Here is a 24,811-nt window from a genome sequence, read left to right as displayed (position 1 = left end):
AAACACTTTTTCATTTTTATGAATCAATTTGTGAAGCACCTGGGGGTCCAAGTGCTCACTATGAATCTAGATAGGTGCCTTGGGGGGTCTAGTTTCCAAAATGGGGTCACTTGTGGGGGAGCTCCAATGTTTGGGCACACAGGGACTCTCTAAATGCAACATGGTATCCGCTAACAAATTGAATGGAAAATCGGCTCAAATTGTTAGCGGACACCACATTGCGTTTGGAGAGCCCCTCTGTGCCCAAACTTTGGAGCTCCCCCACAAGTAACCCCATTTTCGAAACTAGACCCCCCCAAGGCACCTTTCTAGATGCACAGTGAGCACTTGGAACCCCCAGGTGCTTCACAAATTGATTCGTAAAAATGAAAAAGTGAAAAAAGAAATACTTTTTCATTTTTATGAATCAATTTGTGAAGCACCTGGGGTTCCAAGTGCTCACTATGAATCTAGATAGGTGCCTTGGGGGGTCTAGTTTCCAAAATGGGGTCACTTGTGGGGGAGCTCCAATGTTTGGGCACACAGCGGCTCTCCAAACGCAACATGGTGTCGCTAACAATTTGAGCCAATTTTGCGTTAAATTTGTTAGCGGACACCATGTTGCATTTAGAGAGCCGCTGTGTGCCCAAATATTGGAGCTCCCCCACAAGTGACCCCATTTTGGAAACTAGACCACCCAAGGCACCTATCTAGATGCATAGTGAGCACTTGGAACCCTCAGGTGCTTCACAAATTGATTTATAAAAATGAAAAAGTGTTTTTTTTTTCACTTTTTCATTGTTACGAATCAATTTGTGAAGCACCTGGGGGTTCCAAGTGCTCACTATGCATCTAGATAGGTGCCTTGGGGGGTCTAGTTTCCAAAATGGGGTCACTTGTGGGGGAGCTCCAATGTTTGGGCACACAGGGACTCTCTAAATGCAACATGGTGTCCTCTAACAAATTTAACGGAAAATCGGCTCAATTTGTTAGTGACACCATGTTGCGTTTGGAGAGCCGCTGTGTGCCCAAACATTGGAGCTCCCCCACAAGTGACCCCATTTTGGAAACTAGACCCCCCAAGGCACCTATCTAGATGCATTGTGAGCACTTGGAACCCTCAGGTGCTTCACAAATTGATTCATAAAAATGAAAAAGTGTTTTTTTTTTTCACTTTTTCATAGTTACGAATCAATTTGTGAAGCACCTGGGGGTTCCAAGTGCTCACTATGCATCTAGAAAGGTGCCTTGGGGGGGTCTAGTTTCCAAAATGGGGTCACTTGTGGGGGAGCTCCAAAGTTTGGGCACACATGGGCTCTCCAAACACAACATGGCGTCCGCTAATTATTCAAGCAAATTTTACAATCAAAAAGTCAAATGGCGCTCCTTCCCTTCCGAGCCCTGCCGTGCGCCTAAACAGTGTTTTTTCCCCAAATATTGGGTATCTGCGTGCCCAGGGGAAATTGCACAACAAATTTTGGGGTCCATTTTTTCTTGTTACCCCTGTGAAAATAAAAAAAATTGGGTCTAAAGTAACATTTTTGTGAAAAAAGTTAAATGTTCATTTTTTTCTTCCACATTCAAAAAATTCCTGTGAAGCACCTGAAGGGTTAATAAAGTTCTTGAATGTGGTTTTGAGCACCTTGAGGGGTGCAGTTTTTAGAATGGTGTCACTCTTGGGTATTTTCTGTCATACAGACCTCTCAAAGTGACTTCAAATGTGATGTGGTCCCTAAAAAAATGGTTTTGTAAATTTTGTTGGAAAAATGAGAAATCGCTGGTCAACTTTTAACCCTTATAGCTCCCTAACAAAAAAAAATTTTGGTTCCAAAATTGTGCTGATGTAAAGTAGACATGTGGGAAATGTTATTTATTAACTCTTTTGTGTGATATATCGCTCTGATTTCAGGGCTTAAAAATTCAAATTCTGAAAATTGCAAAATTTTCAAAATTTTCGCCAAATTTCCGTTTTTTTCACAAATAAACGCAAGTGATATCGAAGAAATTTTTCCACAATCATTAAGTACAATATGTCACGAAAAAACAATCTCAGAATCAGGGGGATCCGTTGAAGCGTTCCAGAGTAATTACCTCATAAAGTGACAGTGGTCAGAATTGTAAAAATTGGCCCGGTCATTAACGTGCAAACCACCCGCGGGGCTTAAGGGGTTAAGCTTAAGATTTATAGGGGTGCCCAAACTTTTTCATATAACTGTATATATATTGTCACTTACATAGGATGCAAGTGTCACGGGTTTACCGCAACAGAGAGGAGCCAAAAGACCATAGCGTGTGAGTTCACGTACTCCTACATTAAAGCACTTCTCCCTCTTATTAAATGGTGCTGGTTTCTTTCAGCAGTACATGAGTTAAATGGCTCAGCTTTGAATCTCTGTAGCTTCCGGCATATAGGATCTTAGCTGTGCAGTATCAGCCAGTTCCCTCTTCTATATAGTCTCTGCTCTGACAATCTGGATTGCCACTGTTAAGTTTTGCACTGCCTTGTGAGGAGTAGAGGATTCCGGTGCTTGGTAGAGGTGTTAAGTAGAGTTGTTCTGTGACTGTTGCTTAGTGTTTTGGCTGTGTGCATAGTCCCTTCCTCTTCTATTTTTGTTTACCTTCCTTATCAATCTGTGTTTTCCCTCAGTTTTCTTTCATGCATATTTTGTATGTTTGGTATTTGCATTTATCCCTGTAGGTCCTTTCCTTGTTTGTCTGGTTTGTTTATTTACATACACTATTCCTCCCCACTTCCAATGGGTGGGAGAGGGGACAGATAAGGGCTGATTCAGGAGTACAGCAAGGTACATGGCCCGAGCATCTTCACCATCAGAAGTAACCTGGGGAGCATGGATAGCTAGGGCGCCCATAGTGTTAGGTGCAGGGTAGGAGCCCATCGTCCTGGATAATCAGACAACAGTATGGTGACAGCAAGTTTTCCACTATAAGTAAATTTTTAGGGACATATATCACTGCTAATATGCCAGCAACTCGCTTTAAAACAAAAGTTGTAAAATATGGCGTCTGCCACATTATTATTATTATTTATTTTTAGAGCACCATTGATTCCGTGGTGCTGTACATGAGAAGGGATTACATACAAAATACAAATATAAATTACAGTGAACAAACTAACAATGACAGACTGGTACAGAAGGGTGAGGGCACTGCCCTTGCGGGCTTACAGTCTATAGGATAATGGGCAATGAGACAGGATAACTGGTTTGCAGCAACCCGGTGGTGGTGAGGTGGCAGGTGGTCATTGCAAGCTGCAAGCTTTCTTGAAGAGATGCATTTTCAAGTTCCATCTGAAAGTTTCAAAAGTGGTGGATAATTACAGTTGAAACTAGAAGTTTACATACACTATATAAAAAGACACACATGCATGTTTTTCTCAATATCTGACATGAAATCAGAATAAACCTTTCCCGTTTTAGGTCAATTAGGATTACCATCATTTTTTATATTTGCCAAATGCCAGAATAATGAGAGAGAATGTTTTAAGGCATTTTTATTACTTACTGCAAAGTCAAAAGTTTACATACACTAAGATTACTATGCCTTTAAACAATTCTGGACTGCCCATATGATGATGTCATGTGTTTGGAACCTTCCGTTTTTTGGCAACATCTAAGTTAATTAGAGACACACCTGAGAATGTATTTAAATTCACACTTGAAACACACTGCTTCTTTGTGTAGCATCATGGGAAAGTCTAAAGAAATCAGCCAAGATATCAGGAAGAGAATTGTGGACTTTCACAAGTCTGGCTCATCCTTGGGTACAATTTAAAGACAACTGGAGGTGCCTCGTTCATCTGTACAAACAATTATACGCAAGTACAAACAAGATGGAAATGACCAACCATCACACCGCTCCTGAAGGAGACAGGTTCTGTGTCCCAGAGATGAACGTGCTTTGGTCTGACATGTGCATATCAACCCAAGGACAAAAGCAAAAGACCTTGTGAACATGATGGCCTAAGCTGGTAAGATTGTGTCAATATCCACAGTGAAACAAGTACCGTATCAAATGGGCTGAAAGGCCACTCTGCCAGGAAGAAGCCATTACTCCAAAAGAAACATAAAAAGCCAGATTAATGTTTGCAAATGCACACAGGAACAAAGACCTTAATTTTTGGAGACATGTCCTGTGGTCTGAGGAAACTAAAATTTAACTTTTTGGGCATAATACATAGTAACATAGTAATGTAGGTTGAATAAAGACCTAGGTCCATCCAGTTCAACCTTTATCCCCAATTGTACTCCCTACACTAACATACTAACTTAATGGGACTTGGCCTCACAAATGTATTATTACCATTTGGAGACATGTCCTGTGGTCTGATGAAACGAAAATTGAACTTTTTGGGCATAATGACCATTGTTACGTTTGTGGGAAAAAGGGAGAAGCTTGGAAGCCTAGGAACACCATCCCAACTGTGAAACTGTGGCAGCATCGTGTTTTGGGGTTGTTTTGCTGCAGGAGGGACTAGTGCACTTCACAAAAGAGATGGCATCATGAGAAAAGAAGATTATGTGGCAATACTGAAGCAACATCTCAAGACATCAGCCAGGAAGCTAAAGCTAGGGCGGAAATGGGTCTTCCAAATGGACAATGACCTGAAGCATACTGCCAAAATGATAAAAAAGTGGTTTAAGGATAATAAAGTCAATGTTTTAAAGTGGCCGTTACAAAGCCCTGATCTCAATCCTATTGAAAATTTATGGGCAAAGCAGAAAAGGCAGGTGCGAGCAAGGCGACCTACAAATCTGCATCAAAACACCAGTTTTGTCAGGATGAATGGGCTCAAATTCCGACCAACTATTGTGAAAAGCTTTTGGAAGGAAATCCCAAAAATTTGACCCAAGTTATTCAGTTTAAGGGCAATGGTCCAAATACTAATGAAATGTATGTAAACTTTTGACTTTCCAGTAAGTAATAAAAATGCCTTAAAACAATCCCTCTCTCTCATTATTCTGCCATTAAAGATTATGATAATCCCAACTGACCTAAAACAGGAAAGGTTTATTCTGATTTCATGTCAGATATTGATAAAAACATAGATGTGTGTCTTTTTATATAGTGTATGTAAACTTCTGGTTTCAACTGTATGTTGGGGCACAGAATTCTAGAGGATGGGGGAAACTCGAGAGAAGTTTTGGAGGTGACTAGGTGAGGAACGTACAAGTGTGGAGGAGAGAAGAAGGTCTTTGGAGGACCGAAGATTACGTGTTGGAAAATACCGAGAAATTAGTTCAGAGATATATGGAGGAAACAGTTTATGGATTTTTTTTAGGTCAATGGTAGCACTTTGACACTGGGGAATTGGGAGACGATGTACAGGTTTGCAAAGGGAAGAAGTGGAGGAGTAGCGAGGAGAGACGTGGATTAGTCAGCCAACAGTGTTAAAGATGGACTGGAGAGGTGCAATAGTGTCAGCAGGGAGGCCACAGAAGAGGATATTGCAGTAGTCAAGGCAGGAGATGATGAGGGTATGCACTAACATTTTAGTAAATTCAAGGTAAAACCAAGGATGGATTTTGAAAATATTTTTGAATTTGAGGTGGCATGAGGTGATAAGAGCTTTGATGTGCCACATGATGTACATCATAATTTATGATTTACTAAAATTCAGTTGAGCTTACAAATTGTTAGTTTGTTCACTGTAATTTATATACCTGAAAAAATAGGCAAAAGTTTTTTGAAAGGGAACAACCTTTTAAATAAAATTATAATAAAACTTTTAGGTACAATATATAAATACTGGCAAGTGGCTTTAAAACTTATGATATGAGCAATAATTCTTATAAATTACATCACTGCATACCATAAGGGAAAAAAATCACAGAAAACCATAGAAAAAAACAAAAAAAAACAAAAATTGGTTTGCGGATGTTTCTATTTCTATTTTGGAGTACATACTTCTTGATTGCATTTTTTTTTTTTTTGGATGTTAAGGGGGAGTACGACTAAAAATGAAAACTATGGCAGGAATAATATGGCAGAGACAGACGCGTTCAGAAGAACCCCAGCTGCCTTAGAAACCTTTTGATACCCAATAATCTCATTATTTACAGTACAGACCAAAAGTTTGGACACACCTCATTTAAAGATTTTTCTGTATTTTCATGACTATGAAAATTGTACATTCACACTGAAGGCATCAAAACTATGAATTAACACATGTGGAATTATATACTTAACAAAAAAGTGTGAAACAACTGAAAATATGTCTTATATTCTAGGTTCTTCAAAGTAGCCACCTTTTGCTTTCATGACTGCTTTGCACACTCTTGGCATTCTCTTGATGAGCTTCAAGAGGTAGTCACCGGAAATGGTCTTCCAACAATCTTGAAGGAATTCCCAGAGACGCTTAGCACTTGTTGGTCCTTTTGCCTTCACTCTGCGGTCCAGCTCACCCCAAACCATCTCGATTGGGTTCAGGTCTGGTGACTGTGGAGGTCAGGTCATCTGGCGTAGCACCCCATCACTCTCCTTCTTGGTCAAATAGCCTTTACACAGCCTGGAGGTGTGTTTGAGGTCACTGTCCTGTTGAAAAATAAATGATGGTCCAACTAAACGCAAACCGGATGGAATAGCATGTCGCTACAAGATGTTGTGGCAGCCATGCTGGTTCAGTATGCCTTCAATTTTGAATAAATCCCCAACAGTGGCGCCAGCAAAGCACCCCCACACCATCGCACCTCCTCCATTCTTCACGGTGGGAACCAGGCATGTAGAGTCCATCCGTTCACCTTTTCTGCGTCGCACAAAGACACGGTGGTTGGAACCAAAGATCTCAAATTTGGACTCATCAGACCAAAGCACAGATTTCCACTGGTCTAATGTCCATTCCTTGTGTTCTTTAGCCAAAACAAGTCTCTTCTGCTTGTTGCCTGTCCTTAGCAGTGGTTTCCTAGCAGCTATTTTACCATGAAGGCCTGCTGCACAAAGTCTCCTCTTAACGGTTAACTGTGATGTGTCTGCTGCTAGAATTCTGTGTAGCATTGACCTGGTCTCTAATCTGAGCTGCTGTTAACCTGCGATTTCTGAGGCTGGTGACTCGGATAAACTTATCCTCAGAAGCAGAGGTGACTCTTCATCTTCCTTTCCTGGGGCGGTCCTCATGTGAGCCAGTTTCTTTGTAGCGCTTGATGGTTTTTGCAACTGCACTTGGGGACACATTCAAAGTTTTCCCAATTTTTCGGGCTGACTGACCTTCATTTCTTAAAGTAATGATGGCTACTGGTTTTCTTTACTTAGAATTTGTATTATGGCAAGAAAAAAGCAGCTAACAGTCTATTCAGTAGGACTATCAGCTGTATATCCACCAGACTTCTGCACAACACAACTGATGGTCCCAACCCCATTTATAATGCAAGAAATCCCACTTATTAAACCTGACAGGGCACACCTGTGAAGTGAAAACCTTTTCCGGTGACTATCTCTTGAAGCTCATCAAGAGAATCCCAAAAGTGTGCAAAGCAGTCATCAAAGCAAAAGGTGGCTACTTTGAAGAACCTAGAATATAAGACATATTTTCAGTTGTTTCATACTTTTTTGTTAAGTATATAATTCTACATGTGTTAATTCATAGTTTTGATGCCTTCAGTGTGAATGTACAATTTTATCAAGAGAATGCCAAGAGTGTGCAAAGCAGTCATCAAAGCAAAAGGTGGCTACTTTGAAGAACCTAGAATATAAGACATATTTTCAGTTGTTTCACACTTTTTTGTTAAGTATATAATTCCACATGTGTTAATTCATAGTTTTGATGCCTTCAGTGTGAATGTACAATTTTCACAGTCATGAAAATACAGAAAAATTTTAAATGAGAAGGTGTGTCCAAACTTTTGGTCTGTACTGTATATATAGGTAGGCTCTGAAATGATGGTGGCCATCTTTTAAACCTTTTAAATGCCGCTATCATACTTGACAGCAGCATTTAAGGGGTTAAACTGATGCAATCAAGTTTACTTTTTTGTCATATCAGTTACTCTAAGGTGCCAGCTATGTAACGCCTGCATACAGCTGCTGTAGGGAGCAGACTCAGCTCCTGAGCCCGCTCCATATTGTACATGTACAGTGACCGTCACTAAGGGGTTGAACTATAAATATAGACGATATATCGTTACGCTATATTAACACAACTCGTATGTTTAATAGATTTTCTGTACAGATTTTGCAGATGGAAAAATATTACAGTACCCGCATTGTGGATGAGATTTTATAAAATCCCATCCACACGCTATTGAGAAAATCTGCAGCATAAACTGAGTCAGGCTGTGGGTATGACATCTGCAGCCTGTCATTTCTGCTGAGAATTTTCAAAATGAAAATCTGTGGTAGATCTGCAACAAAATCCACTACTAAATACCCACCATTTGGTGACTATTTTCCATTGTGGAAATAATTTATATAGACATACCCTTAAGATTCTGATTCTGTTTTTATTTTTATTTTTTTTTAACACAGGACTTATCATTTCTATTTTTTTTTTTGCTATACACATATAATAGATTTAGCATTTGGACAGGAGATAAGGAGATTCTGAGTATATTTGAAGACTCTGAATAACAGCATACACTATTAAAAAAGAAAAAAAAAGTTTCACGCAGAAACAATTCAATCATTCTATAATAAATAATGTCATTAATTAGTAATGAGGAAAATATACAGCTAAGCCAAGAAGGCAACTGGAAAGAGAATGAACAGACAAAATAAAAATTAATATTTTATTTCAAGATTAGGCACAAAACAGATAGTATTTCTAAAATAAGCCTGTCTGCTACTAATAGGTATTATCAGCTATTATGGGCAATAAAGAAAGTGGACTACAAGGCGCCACTATTATTTACGTACACTTTTATATGGGGTAGCCTTTGTCTATTCTACAATGCTGATTCTGTTAATATGTGTTATTATGAATCATAACTTATCAGGGGGCGATATTCTCTGGCTAAGGAGGCTTTATACCAGGCCAATGAATGTGTGGTAATTACTGCCAGACAACCTGAATGACAACTGGTTATAAGCAGCAAGTTGGCATTATGCGGTTATAGTTAAATCACCGATTATCAAACACATGGAATTTAATGATCCATTTTTTCTCTCATAAGTATATTATTTTCATTTACATGTGGTCATGATTTCATTTTGTTCCTAGTTGAATTGTTTAAAGCAGAATTGCTAAAAATTTGACAAAATAGAATTTACGTTTATTAAAAAATAAAATTTTAAAATAATTTGTTACAGTTTACTTTTTTTTACAAGTCACTACAATTACAGATTCTCTGGATACAGAACATTTCTTGCTGAATGCTATGCATTCATTTATGTTGATACTTTGTGCCAACATTTTCCTCTATGCTACAGATCAAACTTTGGTCCGTGGGCTAAATATGGCTCGCAGGGTGATTACAGTTGGCCCGCGACACCGGCACCACCCCAACCTGCATCGCATTTTCAACTGTATCGGCATCCTGGATGATGATACAATTGAAAGTAATAATAGAAGAGGGAGCAGTCAGCTGATGATCCCTCCTTTATCATCCTCTCGGCATGAGCAGTGAAGAGTTTCACAGCGCTCACTGATGAGACCAGAACTGCGTGAGAGGTGAATATTTTTTTTTAATGTGGGGCCTATTATACTATATGGAGGACTATGTGGGGCTTATTTTGCTGTGTGTATGGCTGTGTGGGGATCACAGTTGGGGCATCATACTGTGTTGGGGTCACCATATTTTGCTGGGGGGTGCAGTAGGGTCTTGATACTGTGTGTGTGGAGAGTACTGTGGAGGAATTCACTATGGGGGTATCATACTGTGTTTGGGGCGCACTTTTGTTGGCATCATACTTTATCAGTATTATTTATTAATTCAAATTTTTTTTATCCTTTATTACATATTTAAACTAGGCCATTGGGACATATGCTTTTTAATACTCTTACATAACATATTATATTATTCCAGTATGTTCCATTTGTGATTATGTGTTTATTTTATTCTAAGATCTATAAATTAAAATGTACTTTGTTTGTGGGACAACCCCTTTAAGTTTGTTTCCAAATGAAAAAGTTCATTGTTATAGTTGATCATAAGGAAAAACTTCCTCAATTGTGGACAAGTTTTTAATTTTGTCCCTCTGTGTATTTGAGTTTGACATCCCTGCTCTATGCACAAACTATACAGTGCTACCCCTGGGACATTGTGCATTGATAGGAAAATCGGTTTCCATTAATCTCTATCCACTAATATACAATAGTTATCATGGAAAGTAATATTTGATTCCAAAACTCCAAATAACTACAGTGGAGAGAGCTGTGCACCTCCTTGTAGGCGACTTTCCTGGATGTGGAACTTGCAGCTATCATCATATCCTAACTCTATTGAAATATTCCTCTAAAAATGTTTAATTTCAAGAAGTATGTAAAAATTTCAAAAGAATGAAGAATTAGCCAATTTATTTTTAAATACTATTTATAATGTGTTTTACCGCTTCAAGACCACCCATTGCCTTTAACCTCCAGGCAGTCCAATGTCACTGCATAGTAGCGCAGATACACAGAATCATGTAGCTGTAAGAGTGGGGATATGGCTGTCGGAGATAGTCGAAGTTCCTATAGAGAAGGCAGAGACTGTTTATTACCGTTTGTGCATCTTGAGCACTGTATTATTATTATTTATTTATATAGCGCCATTGATTCCATGGTGCTGTACATAAGAAGGGGTTATATACAAAATAAAGATATCACTTACAGTAAACAAACTAACAATGATAGACTGGTACAGAGGGAAGAGGACCCTGCCCTTGCGGGCTTACATTCTACGGAATGATGGGGAAGGAGACAGTAGGTTGGGGGGGTTACAGTAGCTCTGGTGGTGTTGAGGTGGCAGTGACGTCATGTAGGCTGTTAGCTTTCTTGAAGAGATGGGTTTTCAGGTTCCATCTGAAGGACCCGAATGTGGTGGCTAATCGGAAGTGTTGAGGCACAGAATTTCAGAGGATGGGGAATATTCGGGAGAAGTCTTGGAGGTGATTTGGTGAGGAGTGAATAAGTGTGGAGGACAGAAGGACGTCTTGGGAGGACAGGAGATTACGTGAAGTAATATATTGGGAGACTAGTTCAGAGATGTATCGAGGAGAAAGGTTATAGATGGCTTTGTAGGTCAGTGTTAGTAGTTTGCACTGGATACGCTGGGCAATTTGGAGCCAGTGAAGGGATTTGCAAAGGGGGGGGCAGCAGAGGAGCAGCAAGACGAGAGATGAACTAGTCGGGCAACAGAGTTAAGGACAGACTGGAGAGGTGTGAGAGTGTTAACAGGTAGGCCACAGAGGAGGATGTTGCAGTAGTCAAGTTAGGAGATGATGAGGGCATGCACAAGCAGTTTAGTAGATAGAGGGCTGAGGAAAGGACGGATTCTGGAAATATTTTTGAGCTGGATGCGACAGGAGGTGGCAAGAGCTTGGATGTGGGGTTTGAAGAACAGGGCAGCCAAGGGCCACTCCGAGGCAGCGGATTTCCGGTACAAGGGAAAGCATGATGTCATTTATTGTGATAGATCAGATGGGGAAGATACGTGAGATGGAGGAAAGATGATGAGTTCAGATTTGTCCACATTGAGCTTGAGGAAGGGAGAGGAGAAGAAGGAGGATTTGGCTGATAGACACGCTGGGATCTATCAGCCAGAGATGGTTGAAGAGATGGGTTAGGGATGGGATGAGTGTGGGGGTCGGGTGGGGGAGGAGGTGAGATGGGGTTGAGCGCACAAGTGGTAAGGTGTGATTTGGAGAGGGAACGATTAAGCTCTCCTTCAGTGATATTGCAAAGGGAGGTTATGGGAGAAGGGCAATGGTCTGGAAAACAAAGGGGTTGTGGTGGTCAGACAATAAAGACTTGCCTTGTTTGGTCAATCTTGTTTTTGAAGTGTGTGGCAAAGTCCTAAGCAGAGATGAGGGAGGTTGGAGGGGCCAGTGGAGGGCAGAGGAGGGAGTTAAGTGTGTTGAATAACTGTTTGGGGTTGTAGGACAAGGAAGATATGAGGGTTGTGAAGTAGGCTTGTTTAACAGAGGTGAGGGCTGATTTGAATGTGAGTGTTGCTTGTTTGAATGCAGTGACGTCAACTTGCGAATGTGTTTTCTTCCAACGCAGCTCTGAAACCCTGGACGCTTGCCAAAGCTTTTTAGTGAGGTTATTGTGCCAGGGTTGTCTATTGATTCATCACACTCTGCCATGCACAAGAGGGGCGACTGAGTCAATAGCTGATGTGAGAGTGGCATTGTAGAAAGCAGTGGCACTGTCTGTGTTGTGGAGTTAAGATATGGATGTCAGTGGTAGAATAGAGTCAGAGTGTGTGTGTGTCTAGATGTACAAGGTTTCTGGGGGGGGTGCTAGTTGCTGGACATGGGTGACAGGTGAGGATGACAAAAATGAGAACGTGAGTAGATGGTATACACAGCGCCAAAAAAACTGTGTACAAAGTAACAGGAAGCACATATGGTGCTTACTCCGCCATACACTGCGATCGTGTGATTACTGTGTATAGTGAGGGAGCAGGAGCTGTTGGGTCATAAGAGATCCACACAGCTCTGCTATATAGCCAGCAGGTTGCATTTCTCTTGTAACTGGGGCTAATATGCCAGCACCAGTTACAAGGGAAATAAGATGAAAATAAAAATATTTCAATATTTAAATCCCCCCCGCAAAGGTATTTTATGACCTTAGGGGTAGTACAATGTGTAAAATAAAGGAAAAATAAATAAAAAACAATAACAGGTAATAAAAACTGTAGATGAAAAATAAAATAAAAATACCACTGTCAATCCAAATTGCTGTTACAAGCTAAGCCCATGAAAAAAATCGTGTCCAAAATATAAAAATATTTGTTGCACAATGGGGATGTTTTTAAGTGTATTTTAGTAATCCTTTCTGAGCATAAAATAGGGAAAAACAGACACTTATTTTATTTTTCCACCAGTACCACCTAATATCAGCAAAAAAATAATATAGCAGTGATATAGAAACACAGCACCATGATCACGAAAAAAAGACAAAAAATGTTTGAATATCTATATGAGAAAAACATGTACAGCTCTTTTAACAATGTGTACGAAAAAAACAGGCCTGGTCTTGAATTGGTTAAACAAATGTACACTAGAAATTGTGTTGAACTGAGCAGATTAACTTCAGGGAATATATTTTTTATCAAGTGACATGCCATAACATTCTGATCAGTGGGGGGCCTTCTACTGGGACCTTTCCTTGGTCCAAACAATGAAGAGTCTGAGGTCTGATGATTTCTCTTCTGCGAGTGGCACTCTTGGCCATCTGTTCTTTCTGTGAATGAGGTTGTGCTATAGCTCCCTGGCTAAGGTGTTGCAGCAGTTCACTAGTGATGTGACCTCTTTAATTCATAACTAAATGTGAGCTTCAGAAATCATACCACATTAATCATCAAGTGATATCCCAGAACTAAGCCATAACTTATTCTATTTATGCACTTTAGTCTTCATTTTTTTGTCGACTTATGACCAGTGGTGACTGAAACCTAGCTGCACTTTTAGCTCATTTAGTATGTACTCCACCCCATATTATATGAGAAATTTATTTGTATAAAAATGTACAATAAGAAATTATATTATGGTATCTTGTTAGCCAGAAAAATCGATATACTGCAAATACTTTTATGCCCAAAAATGACAAAAGTATTCTAGGAATGATACTTTTATTGGCTAACCAGAAGAATTATATTTGCAAGCTTTCAGGGCACACAGGATCCTTCTTCAGGCTGGTTTACAAATGAATGTCTGAGACAAGAGTACAACATTTAAGAGATGTTACAACAGGACATTTGTGCATGTTGTGGATGGGGTGATGCTTCATAACGATGAGCCAAGGAAATCAAATTAAGGCTTTTGTTACAAATTGAGAGGTGGTGGTAGTGATAACTTAGTGATCTTTTGTCATTTTTGGGTATAAAAGTATTTACATCGATCTGTATGAATACTATCTTATTGAGGAAAAACTGACAAAAAATTGCTATTCAGGACAGTTGGCAATCTCCATGTATAGTTTTGGGGGAGACTCATCTAATACTACTGTTAGCTGTTTAATAGGGTAGTATCTTAAAAAACCCATCACCAATAAATAAGTGGTATGCTGTATCGAATGATATACTGTACACACACAATGGTATATATTTTATTTATCATCGGTCTCTCGAATACTTTGATTCCCTGGCCCCTCCCATAGCAGTATATGAATGCTTCTTTGTGTACATAAGTATTTTTGCCAAAATACATCATTTACAATTATGGAATACAGTTATATGATTATATGCTGAGCCTCTGTTATTGTCTGTGATGTGTCGAATAAAATAAAGGAATGCTTTTGATTAATATCCTTTTTCAAGCAATGTTTTCTCCCCATATGCACGTCATATATGTGATCTCATCATTGATTATTCACCAGGGAAAAGATTTGTCATGAAATTATTACTATCAAAGGTCTTTTATTCCAAAAAAACAAGAATGTCAATTTTAACTAGAATTAAATTATATGAAAAGTTCAACATTATTCAAAATTTCTATAATTTCATAATAAATAGCTTGTTTTCCAAAAATACTTGTGTTGTGCAATATGGAATCTAGTACTTTGACTCCAGTATTTCAAAGCATTTTTCAGGTAAAATGCAGTGAGAAGGTTTGATATATTTATAGGTTTTAAAACTTAAAGAAGCACTCAGTGTATGCTTGTTTTTTTGGGAATCCCTGCCCCCCCCACCTAATTGTTTATCACAATCTTCACTTCTCATATGCAGTATAGTGTACTTACGTCAATGTATTTCAGCCACTATTTTCTTCTCTTCAGAGTCCATCTTAAATTTTAGATTTCATTCTGCTTCTGTCTCCTCTCGGCTCTGCAGTCAATCCCTAAAGCAGTGATCCCCAACCCTTCTTACGTTGGGAGCCACATTCAGCTCAGAGCGCATCATGAGCCACATCCAGAGCCCCGCTCCAATAGTGATGTCCAGCTCTTGTCTTCTCTTCTCCACAGTAGTAACACCCAGAGCCCCCATTAACGGCATAATGACAGCCAAAGCTTTCCCACAGAAATCACACCAAAGCAGTATACTTCAAACTAGGGGCTCCCACCTTACCCTCATTCGGTATTCTTGCTTCAATCACTCCCACCCCGTTATTGCATCCGACTTTAAGCAATCCCTTTATCTGGCAGCATCATACTATTTACAGCTTAGCACTTATCTCTTCAACCTCAAGGCCAATATATGTACATCCAAATCTGCTCTTTTATGTGGGACTACTCAAAAATCACCATTTGGAGACCTGTGCTACATAGCTGTGGGAGACTAGAAGCTGCAATCATCCGATCGCCTGTACTACACCCAGCGCTATGTGTAACAAAAATGCTCACCGGCTATGAACGCTGACTGCTGGGTGGCGCTCATAACAGATCGGCTATGACAACCCCAGAGGTCTTCTGCAAACTCCAGGTTGACATGCCAACCCATCAGCAACACGCGATCATGTGACGGGTGCACAGATGAGCGGGTCTTATGACACGCTCCTGGGGCGGCCATGTTAAATGCCGCTGTCAAAGTTTGACAGCGGCATTTAACATGTTAACAGCCACGGGTGGTTCGCGATTCCAACTGTGGCTGTTAGAGGCACTTGACAGCTGATCAGATCAGTTTTCATGGGCCGGGAAAGATGCTGGCTCATTGCTGGAGCCTGCATCAGAGGGGGAAACACGACATGTGCCGTATATATAAGGCACGTCATTCAGGGGTTAACACAGTTCAGACCAGCCATGGCCTAGGTTGTCATCTCCAGTGAATATAATCATATAGCATTGAAATATAGGAAATGGCATGAGCTACTATGTACCAGTCCATGCTGCTACTGAAAGCAAAATCACTAATGGAAATTATTTAGGAAGTGATTAATGTGCAGCTTTTCATAATGGGAGATATACTTCAAAAGGTTTGTTCTGTTAATGTAGAAGGTTCTTGAGTGTATGCTCTCATTTTATATCCTATAGTTTATACAGTGCTCTGCTTGCAGATCAGATTTTATGGATGCAAGGAGAAGTAGCTATTTCTAGAAGAGACATCATGCCTTTACCTGATAAATATATTTGCTGAAAAAATCCTTTAAATTCTTTAATAAGTTCCCATTAACATTTTTAGACATCTGATCACAAACCCTTCTAATCAATAGCATTAAAAAAAAAGATTTTGATAAAGTGAAAAGGAATTTGTCAGTAGGATCAACCCTTTTAAGATGTCATAGGAAGCTGAATATAATGATACTTTGATATCTGCTATCCTAAGTCTTATTCCAGAGAAATCCACCTTTTTCTTACATGTAAATAGGCTATTCAAGATTAATCACATATGTCCAAAGACAGCATAGAATCTAAGTGGTAGACAATTTTTATATACAGGATATACTCTAGATCCCTTCCAGCCACAAAAATGGGCTTCAGGTTGAAAAGCAACTCCAGCTCAACAGAAAAATATAATGTTTATTGCAACAGCAAATAAAATCATAAACTTTAAAAACAGAACAAAAGGGAACCTCAAATAAAAAGGGAGACCCTATAAATACTCAATCCCCAAAGTTGTAGTGAAGGCATAAGTTAATACAAAGTGAACATAACATAAGGTATAACCCTACATAGGATAAATCCTGAACCCTTAGCAATATCCCATAATTGCAGACAGAATCTAAAGAATTATAATTTTTTTAAATATATAAAGGAATTAAAGATATCCATGTGTTCATCAAGTATATCAGAATGTATATCACAGCATCACATGTTCAAGAGATATAGAAAATCTATAGCTAATCCTAATTGGCAAGAGGTCAATAATAACTAATCTCTCAGAAGGTAGAGCGTTAGTCTGCATACAGAGAACCACTAGGTAAAGCGCACAGTGCAGTTAACCATTAAGGAATAACCTGGTATAGCAAACACCTTAGCTAGACAGTAGTAGTAATATAAGTAATATGGCATATATTAATAAGCAGTAGTGCCTGATGCATAACCTTAAGTCCGATCATGCAAAAATTGCAGATAGAGTAGAAAAATAGATTGTAATATCACCCAAGTGAATGAGGTAAATCATAGGGATATCGTTACCTAGTCAGCCAAACACTGCCAAATCGGGGGTGAAAAGTAAAGTGTCGGGTCTCCCTTGCCCAACACCGTTTTGCTTTTTCTTCCGGGGGCGTGTACCTATTGCAGGGGACAAGAATGTCATGTATTATGTGATAACCAATGAGAACTTCCATCGAATTAAGGGGGAGGAGTAGTGCGTCACTTATTGGTATTGCTGGCACACTGCATATCTGTGCCATCCCTCATATGTATATTTGACTTCCACAGTTGTGCCTGGTGAACCATATGCGGTCACTTTGGAGGCACTTCCGTAAGTCGAGCAGGGAGGGTCAGCCCACGCATGCGCACAACCAATAACGCAGTGCCGTATAGGTAAAATGCATCCCATTTATAGAGGACTTGTGTAGAGTATTGCACATCATGGGATGGATGATGGGTGTGATGGACATTGGTATAATGTGTACAAAAATATAGCGCAGTGATAAGGGGGCACAGTGGCTGTGAAATAAATATACAACGTGTGATCATAAATATGTACGGTGCACCACTAAATGTGCATCATAGTAATAAAGTGCTAATGGTAATGGGAAGGTGATAAACAGTGACATAAACCTATGCCTGAAGGCATAGTATGTACAATAAAGTGAATGTATTGACAATACAAATGTATCTAAAGTGCAGTAATGCTTGTGCTAAAGTGCAAGACTATTTAATACATAATACCCAAAATATACAAAGAATGAAAAAAAGTATATAAATGCAAATTAAAAATGTATAGAGAGAGTTGGATATTGAAATAACAATACATTTATTTTGCTCTGTTTCTAAAGTTTATGATTTCATTTGCTGTTCCAATAAACATTTTTATATTGAGCTGGAGTCATTTTTCATCCAGTCTTTGTGGCTGGTAGGGATCTAGGGTATATACTATATTCAGTACTATGGGCCGGACACTGATCTCTATCATTCAGATTCAAAATGGGAGTTGTCCATTATTGTCAGTGGCTATAGACTATAAAGAGTTTTATCATTTGAAAGCTTCATATGAAGATGAATACGAACATCAATGTCAGGTATACTTCTCAATATCAGCTTGGCAATAAGTGCCCACGTTTACCAAAAGCGGCATCATTTTAGCCAATTACCAACTTATTGACATAGCTTGGAACAGATTTTTGACTTCATTTTCCCCATACGACAAATCTATCCCAACATAGATCACTGTCATTATGTTTCATGTTAAAAAATATGGCATAGTGTGCATTCTGCATTGGGCTCTAAAGTCTGAAGCAAATGGTAAAAAGGGATATTCAACTAAAGGAAACAAATAACAATAAGCAGATGACAAGTAACCATTGCCCTTGTTATAAGTTATTGGCATCATTGCTCATAGCAGATCCATAGTTTGGCACATACACAATTGTAAACAAAAAACGTGAAGACAACCATAGCATTAGTGATGAATTCCCAGGCAGAAGATGTAAGTATTTTTTTGGGCTTTAGGATTTTTATTCCTAGTTATATATTTTTTTCAATAGTTGGATAAGCCTTTATTTGCTGTAACACACAATAAAAAAAAGTGCAAACACTTGGAAACACTAGAAATAGTTTAATCTTCTCAATAATTGAAAAATACATTTTAAATATGATCATCACCAGTTTACATTGGTACATAGTAATGTATAGTTAGTAGTTTCCACCGGTGCAATAAAAGTAGACATATTCCATTTCAATTCCAGGAAATACAATTCTTCATAAATCTATGTAAGTGAAAAAATACTCATGTTTTATACAGAATTTCCATGTCTGTACGCACGAGCAGGTAGGAGCCAAACCTATTTTGCATATATTGAATACATGAAGATAAACTGGGGACAGAAAACTATGTTAAAGAATAAATAAAGATAAAAGGTAAAAAAAAAAAAAAAAAATTGCGTGAAAAATAGCTACAGATTATGGTTAAAAAATAAAGTTGCAAAAATTGTAAAAGCTGGGATCGTTGCAGTTTTATTCAGGGTCTTTACAATGTGGTCCTTCAGCTGTGGAGGACTACCGTTTGTTAGGCCATACATGGCACTGTAGTTTTGCCATAGCTGTAAAGCCACTGGTCAGAGCCCATCAACCTACAGTTTAATCTCATCATGTATAAACGAGATCTGGACTGTGTTACAGTTCATAAGCCAACAGCTCTACTTAACTTAAATTAATTTAGAGGAAACAAGTCACCAGGTTATGCAGAAGTGTTGCAACGCTTGAAGCTAAGAGCGTTACCCAAATTTGGACATTTTTTCTTCCTACTAGGTGCGCTAATATAAGGAAGTACACAGTGTACAGCGGTTGGTAGATCTTGTTAATGCTCATTCGATATAAATTATATTTGACTTTTTGTGTATTAGTTTTCACCTCATGTTCTCAGGATTTCATTTCTACTACTGAAAAGTATATATTTTAAAATACACACAAAATTTCTTCCGGAAGCCAAACCGTCCATTTTCTTAGACTAACTACATAATCATAATGTGGAAATTAGAATTTCACAAATTCAAATCTGGGTCTAATACTAAATGATGCTGAGTTAAGCACTAAAAGCATCTTACAGAGACCTCAAATTTGGAGTAATTTTTTCTAGGATTCCTAAATCACAAAAATTAGGCGACTGACCTTCAATATGCTGCACACTGTCTCATAATTATTGTAAATTAAAGAGGAGCATAAATCATTAGAAGACAAAGATTACGTAAAGAATATAAAAACCTGGCACATAAGCTATGTACATATGTGCCCTTCTTTACTTTGCATTTGGCTCAACAAATCCCAAGTTGTGTGGAGAGATGACAGTCTTTGACAAAAAACAAACAAAAAAAACATGATTTTGTTATGTGAACTGCAGCCCGTCAAGGGTTTTCCAGGCATGTCATGATAATGTACTGAATTAGCTTTGTAAGAAATTGGAGTATTTAACAAAATTCAGGAAAAAGGTAAGTGTGGACACATCAGTATATTAGTTTCATCTAATTCTTCAAGACGAATGACTTCATAATGGTATCGTTATAAAAGCAAATGATCTAACTTATGGTTATTAAACAGACAACCAAGAACTTACACATATAAATTGTGCATAGTTATCCCATGAAACAGAAATGACCAATCATCCCACCCAAAACATTAATGACATTAATGTAAAATGACAGGTTATTGAAATTTTAGAAAATTTTTATTTCTTAGACCAAAAAAAATGATGAGTGGCTTTTAGTAAAGGCATGTTTCATGCTTAGAAAAATTTCACTTAAATGGTTAGATTAATGGGACAGTATTCACCCCCTCAGGATCAGCGCCAGCTCCCCGCTGCTGGTTTCACTTCTGTTTTCACTGAAGCAGTGACAACACGTTTAAAGCGCACATTACCGCTGCAGCTAATCACAGAGATTGGTGGCCTTGTGCAGCCCACATTGGCAGAGCCTCCGAGCTCAGTGATTGGCTGCAGAGGAGACACACAGTATAGTGTGGACGTGAAGTCACCACTGCAGCCAAAACACAGAGACTGGAGCAGTGGCAGGGATCTGGCGTTTTACTTGGGACAACGGCATCTAAATCATTTGGGGAACACTTTTCTAAGAGTGGGAAAGACCCTTTAAAGAGGGTGTCACTACTTTTTCATTCATGACCTATCCTTAGGATAGGTCATCAAAATCTGATCGGCCGGGGTCCGACACCCGGCACCCCCGCCAATCAGATGTGGTCAGTGGCTGGCTGGAAGTACTCACTTCTTCTGGTAGTGACTGCTGTAGGGTACAGAACATCCTCCTCCTATTGATTTGAATAGGAGGTGGACGTGCAGTACCAAGCCTCAGCCACTACCAGAAGACAGCCAAGCTCCACAAGTGAACACTTGCGGATAGCGACTGCTGCAGATAACAACTGATCGGCGGGGGTGATGGACCCCGGCTGATCAGATATTGATGGCCTATCCTAAGGAAAGATCATCAATAAAAGTAGTTGACACCATGCTTAAAGCAGCTTCTGGTAGCAGCTTCAAGTATTACTGCTTAGATAAACAATTTGGTTTATTGTGGCATGCTGGTTTATTCAACATTTGATACTTTAACAGATATAAGGTCTCAGTTACTGATACAGTAATCCAATATCAGTCATCCAATATAGATCATATACACCGATAATCACTGCGGTACCAATGGTGTTCACTTTCCTAAACTTAAATAATACGAAGAGAAAGAGTGGACCAGTTAAATGTTTTACACTCTTAATAACAGAAGTAAAAATAAATACTTCATAAACTATAATTTTATTAGACTAACTAAGTAGCAAGAAAGCTTTTATCTGATTCTTATTACTACTTGGTGAAGTTCTATTCTGAGACAAGAATATGTAGAAACAGGCAATTCCTATGCAAGCCTAGTATAATGATAGTATAATATGTCTCCTGCCCTCTGCCACCAATATATTGGTTTGCTTCTCCACACCCAAATGTCTTATTTTCAATATGAATTTAAATAATTTATATTCAAATAATCTGGGGGTCTTTATATCTTTATGGGCCAGTGAGACTATTTAAGGAGCATGTTAGGCCTTCTAGTAGCTAGTCAGTAACAATTTTTACGCACATCAATAGAAAACAATTACAAAAATTAGGCAAAACTCGACCTCCTTGGAGTTGCTTAGCCCAAAACTGAAAATTCAGCTCTACGGTACAGACCTTCAGCTGCAGAAATTTAGGCTAAAAATTTGCTGTATGTGAACATACCCATATCGCTGTAATAACTGCTGACTCTTCAAGTAATTATTATTAAGACCACTGTAAGTGGTAACAAAAAAAGTGAACGGAAAATTGTCTTGTGACAGCAGTAAGTATCTTCCCCAATTCAGTCAATCTTCTGCATGTTACCTTGACTCATGGGTCTGTAACTTGATGAAAACATACATAAAATAAAAAATAAAAGAATAAATGTAAAGAATAAAAAAATCAGCGCCGAGACCACAGCTGTAAATGAGCACTGGACTTTGAGGGAGCCCTAATGGCCTATTTGGTCCACACAAACAGAAGACTAGGACAACAATTAACGCAAGATAGTTTGTATTAGGAATCGAGAGCGTTATGTTACACTTTTAGTCAGAGTGCACTAATGGTCCGAGCAGATGTACATATCCACAAGATAAGTCAGCAAATAATGAAAGATCCACTTTAAAACCTAATCATAATGCTTAGAACATAAAAATGGCAAATGCCGACCCAATCCTTTTGTTTCATAATTATAAAAAAAGGAAACAATAAAAAAAGAGAAATGAAAAGTAACTAAATAAAAGCAAGGTCAAACTCATTGCAAAGTCTAAGTTTTATAAACTAAAAGGATTAGGTATAAAAAGGCTGTTCAGCAGCAGATTGTAAAGCTCAAATCTCCAATAAAGTCATTAGAGATGCTCGTCAGAAAAAGAAAAGAGAAAAACAATCCCACAGATCTGGTTTATAATACATAATGTTCACTTCTCTAGAACTAATATGGAAAAGTGAGAATTTGATAGTACTAGAAGTGGCATGCTCTTATAACACAATATCTCAACATGTTACAATCACTTTTCACACAAATTATAGCAATCCATACTAACAGCAACCAAACAGAGCCAATATCTCGTGAGCCAAACACCTTGTAAAATAGACTTCTCACACAATGGAAAGGTTCCAAAAACATTCTTCACAAGCCACCCAGAAGCAGTGCCACGGTTCAATTATGGCGGTTACTTGAGATAAAAGGAATTGTTGACTTTTCTGGGTATAAAATATCCATCATCAGCATTTTCAATGACAACTGCTTAATAAACTATTTGTTTTCCACTGAATTATGAGACAGATGATGCATTTGGTGTCCAGCCCATCTGATAAGCCCGTTCCAAAGTTCTCTTGCAGTCTTGTAGTACAGTACTAAATGTGATGTGGGGATATTGTTGGACCAGTTGCTCCACTGTAGCTTCATTTACCTGCAGATATCGAAGATAGATATAAAGATATTTTACAGTTCAAAAAATATGGGTACAATGTAAAACAAATGTGACTGAGATTAAAAAAAATAGATCTATTACAAACAGCGCTGCTTTAACCCACTGAACGCACATGTTACTGCAGCTAATTCCCATTAATATATGTAAGGGCTCACACAAACAAACTTGTACAGAGCTGGTACAGAGCGCCCACACCGGTAGCCCTCCATACACCTTTAATTTCATATGGAGGCATACAAATGGCTTTGGGCGCCTTCCATTGACCAAAAAATTAAAAAGTTGCAGGTCTCAAAAAAAAAAAAAAAAAATAGCATGTGTCGCCATTTTTTATTGCCAATTTTTGTCTTTCATCATATATATATATATTGTAATGCAGCGACTTGCTGGCATTACGGTAATGGTCTAGGATGTGTTTTACCTGACCATATACCTTCCCCCTCAGGTGACTGGTCACGTGACTGTGACATCGCACAGGTCCTGTATGCACAGTAAAGGTCTGTACATATGACTGGGACAGCACACAGGACCTATACACACAGCTGACTGATCACATGACTGTGACATCAGCAAGGTCCTGTCAGTATGTGTGTGTGTGTGCACAGGATATATAAACCCTGGTAATTTGAGACAGGTGGTTCGGTAAGAGAGGCGTAAGGCCTGTTCCCGTGTGTGTGGGAACACCGTTCGTGTGAGGCCTAGTGAGGCCGAGAGTGAAGCCTGGCAGCCTGGAAGGCCGAGCCTGGATCCAGTGCGTGGATGTCAGTGGCCTTTAAGGGAGAGCCGGCTTGGTGCAGAACCCTGAAAGGCGCAGGCTGGATGTCAAGTGTGGAAGACATACCAGTAGCCTACGAGGGGACGACGGCTAGAGACCCCCACCTGGGAAAGCCGCAAAGCCACAGTGGTGTCGGAATAAACGGACTGTAGCAGCCAAAACCCGCTAAAGGTAAAAACGCTGCGTTATATGGACATTTATGTTGTTGCCTAGCCGAGGGCTATAACGGGAGCCAAGTGGACGTATCTGTCGCTGGAAAGGCTCCCGAGTGTGATGTGTGTAATATGCCGGTCTGCCACTTGAGAAGCTCCCGGAGGGGATAGATGTAAACATGCCGGGCGTATACTAAGATGGACTGTGTGATTAGCGGTTTATGACGAAATAATAAACTGCATTGTGAATTATTGGAAGGACATTGCTTATGTGCCTTAATTGACCCGGTGCAGCGAGTATCCCCCATTATGATGACTAGCGCTGCCTTACAATATATATATATATATATATATATATATATATATATATATATAAATATATAAAAAACTATTCAAATTTGGTATCTCCATAACTGTCAAGTCATTTTTTTACCATGCAGCAGATATCATAAAGCAAACCCCCCCCCCAAAAAAAAAAAAATTGAGGTATTGCATTTTTTTTTTTTTTTTTTTTTTTTTACAATTTCATTGCATTTCTCCCTCATTTTCCAGTACATTAAATAGCAAAATGAATGGTGTCATTCAAAGCTACAACTCGTCCAGCAAAAAACAAGCCCACACAGGATGATGTGGATTGAAACATTTTAAAAGTTAAGATCCCTGAAAGAAAGGGAGGAAATAACAAAAAGACAAAAATCAACATGTTGGGAAGTGGTTATTTCAGACTTATTTTCATTACCCAAATGGTAA

The 24,811-nt window shown here is 38.9% G+C and overlaps 1 protein-coding gene across 2 annotated transcripts in view; it reads right to left on the bottom strand.

The window, feature by feature from the left end:
- The window catches only part of FBXL17 (F-box and leucine rich repeat protein 17), a 929,014-nt gene that overhangs the window by 20,106 nt on the left and 884,097 nt on the right, over positions 1–24,811 (bottom strand). Inside the window, exon 9 of one of the 2 annotated variants that reach the window (XM_073677577.1) lies at positions 20,113–23,116. The exons of the other annotated variant lie outside the window; for it this stretch is intronic. Coding sequence (XP_073533678.1) covers positions 22,979–23,116 — 138 coding nt within the window. The 3' untranslated portion in view covers positions 20,113–22,978. Of the gene's footprint in view, positions 1–20,112; positions 23,117–24,811 lie in introns of those variants that run through there. 2 annotated transcript variants of the gene reach the window in all.

The sequence above is a fragment of the Phyllobates terribilis genome, unplaced genomic scaffold (assembly GCF_046119375.1).
Source record: "Phyllobates terribilis strain yellow unplaced genomic scaffold, ASM4611937v1 Scaffold_1__5_contigs__length_1240528914, whole genome shotgun sequence".
In the NCBI taxonomy this organism is placed as follows: Eukaryota; Metazoa; Chordata; class Amphibia; order Anura; family Dendrobatidae; genus Phyllobates; species Phyllobates terribilis.
Note: the sequence above shows the minus strand (reverse complement) of the source record. Positions and strands in the feature narration are given on the sequence as shown.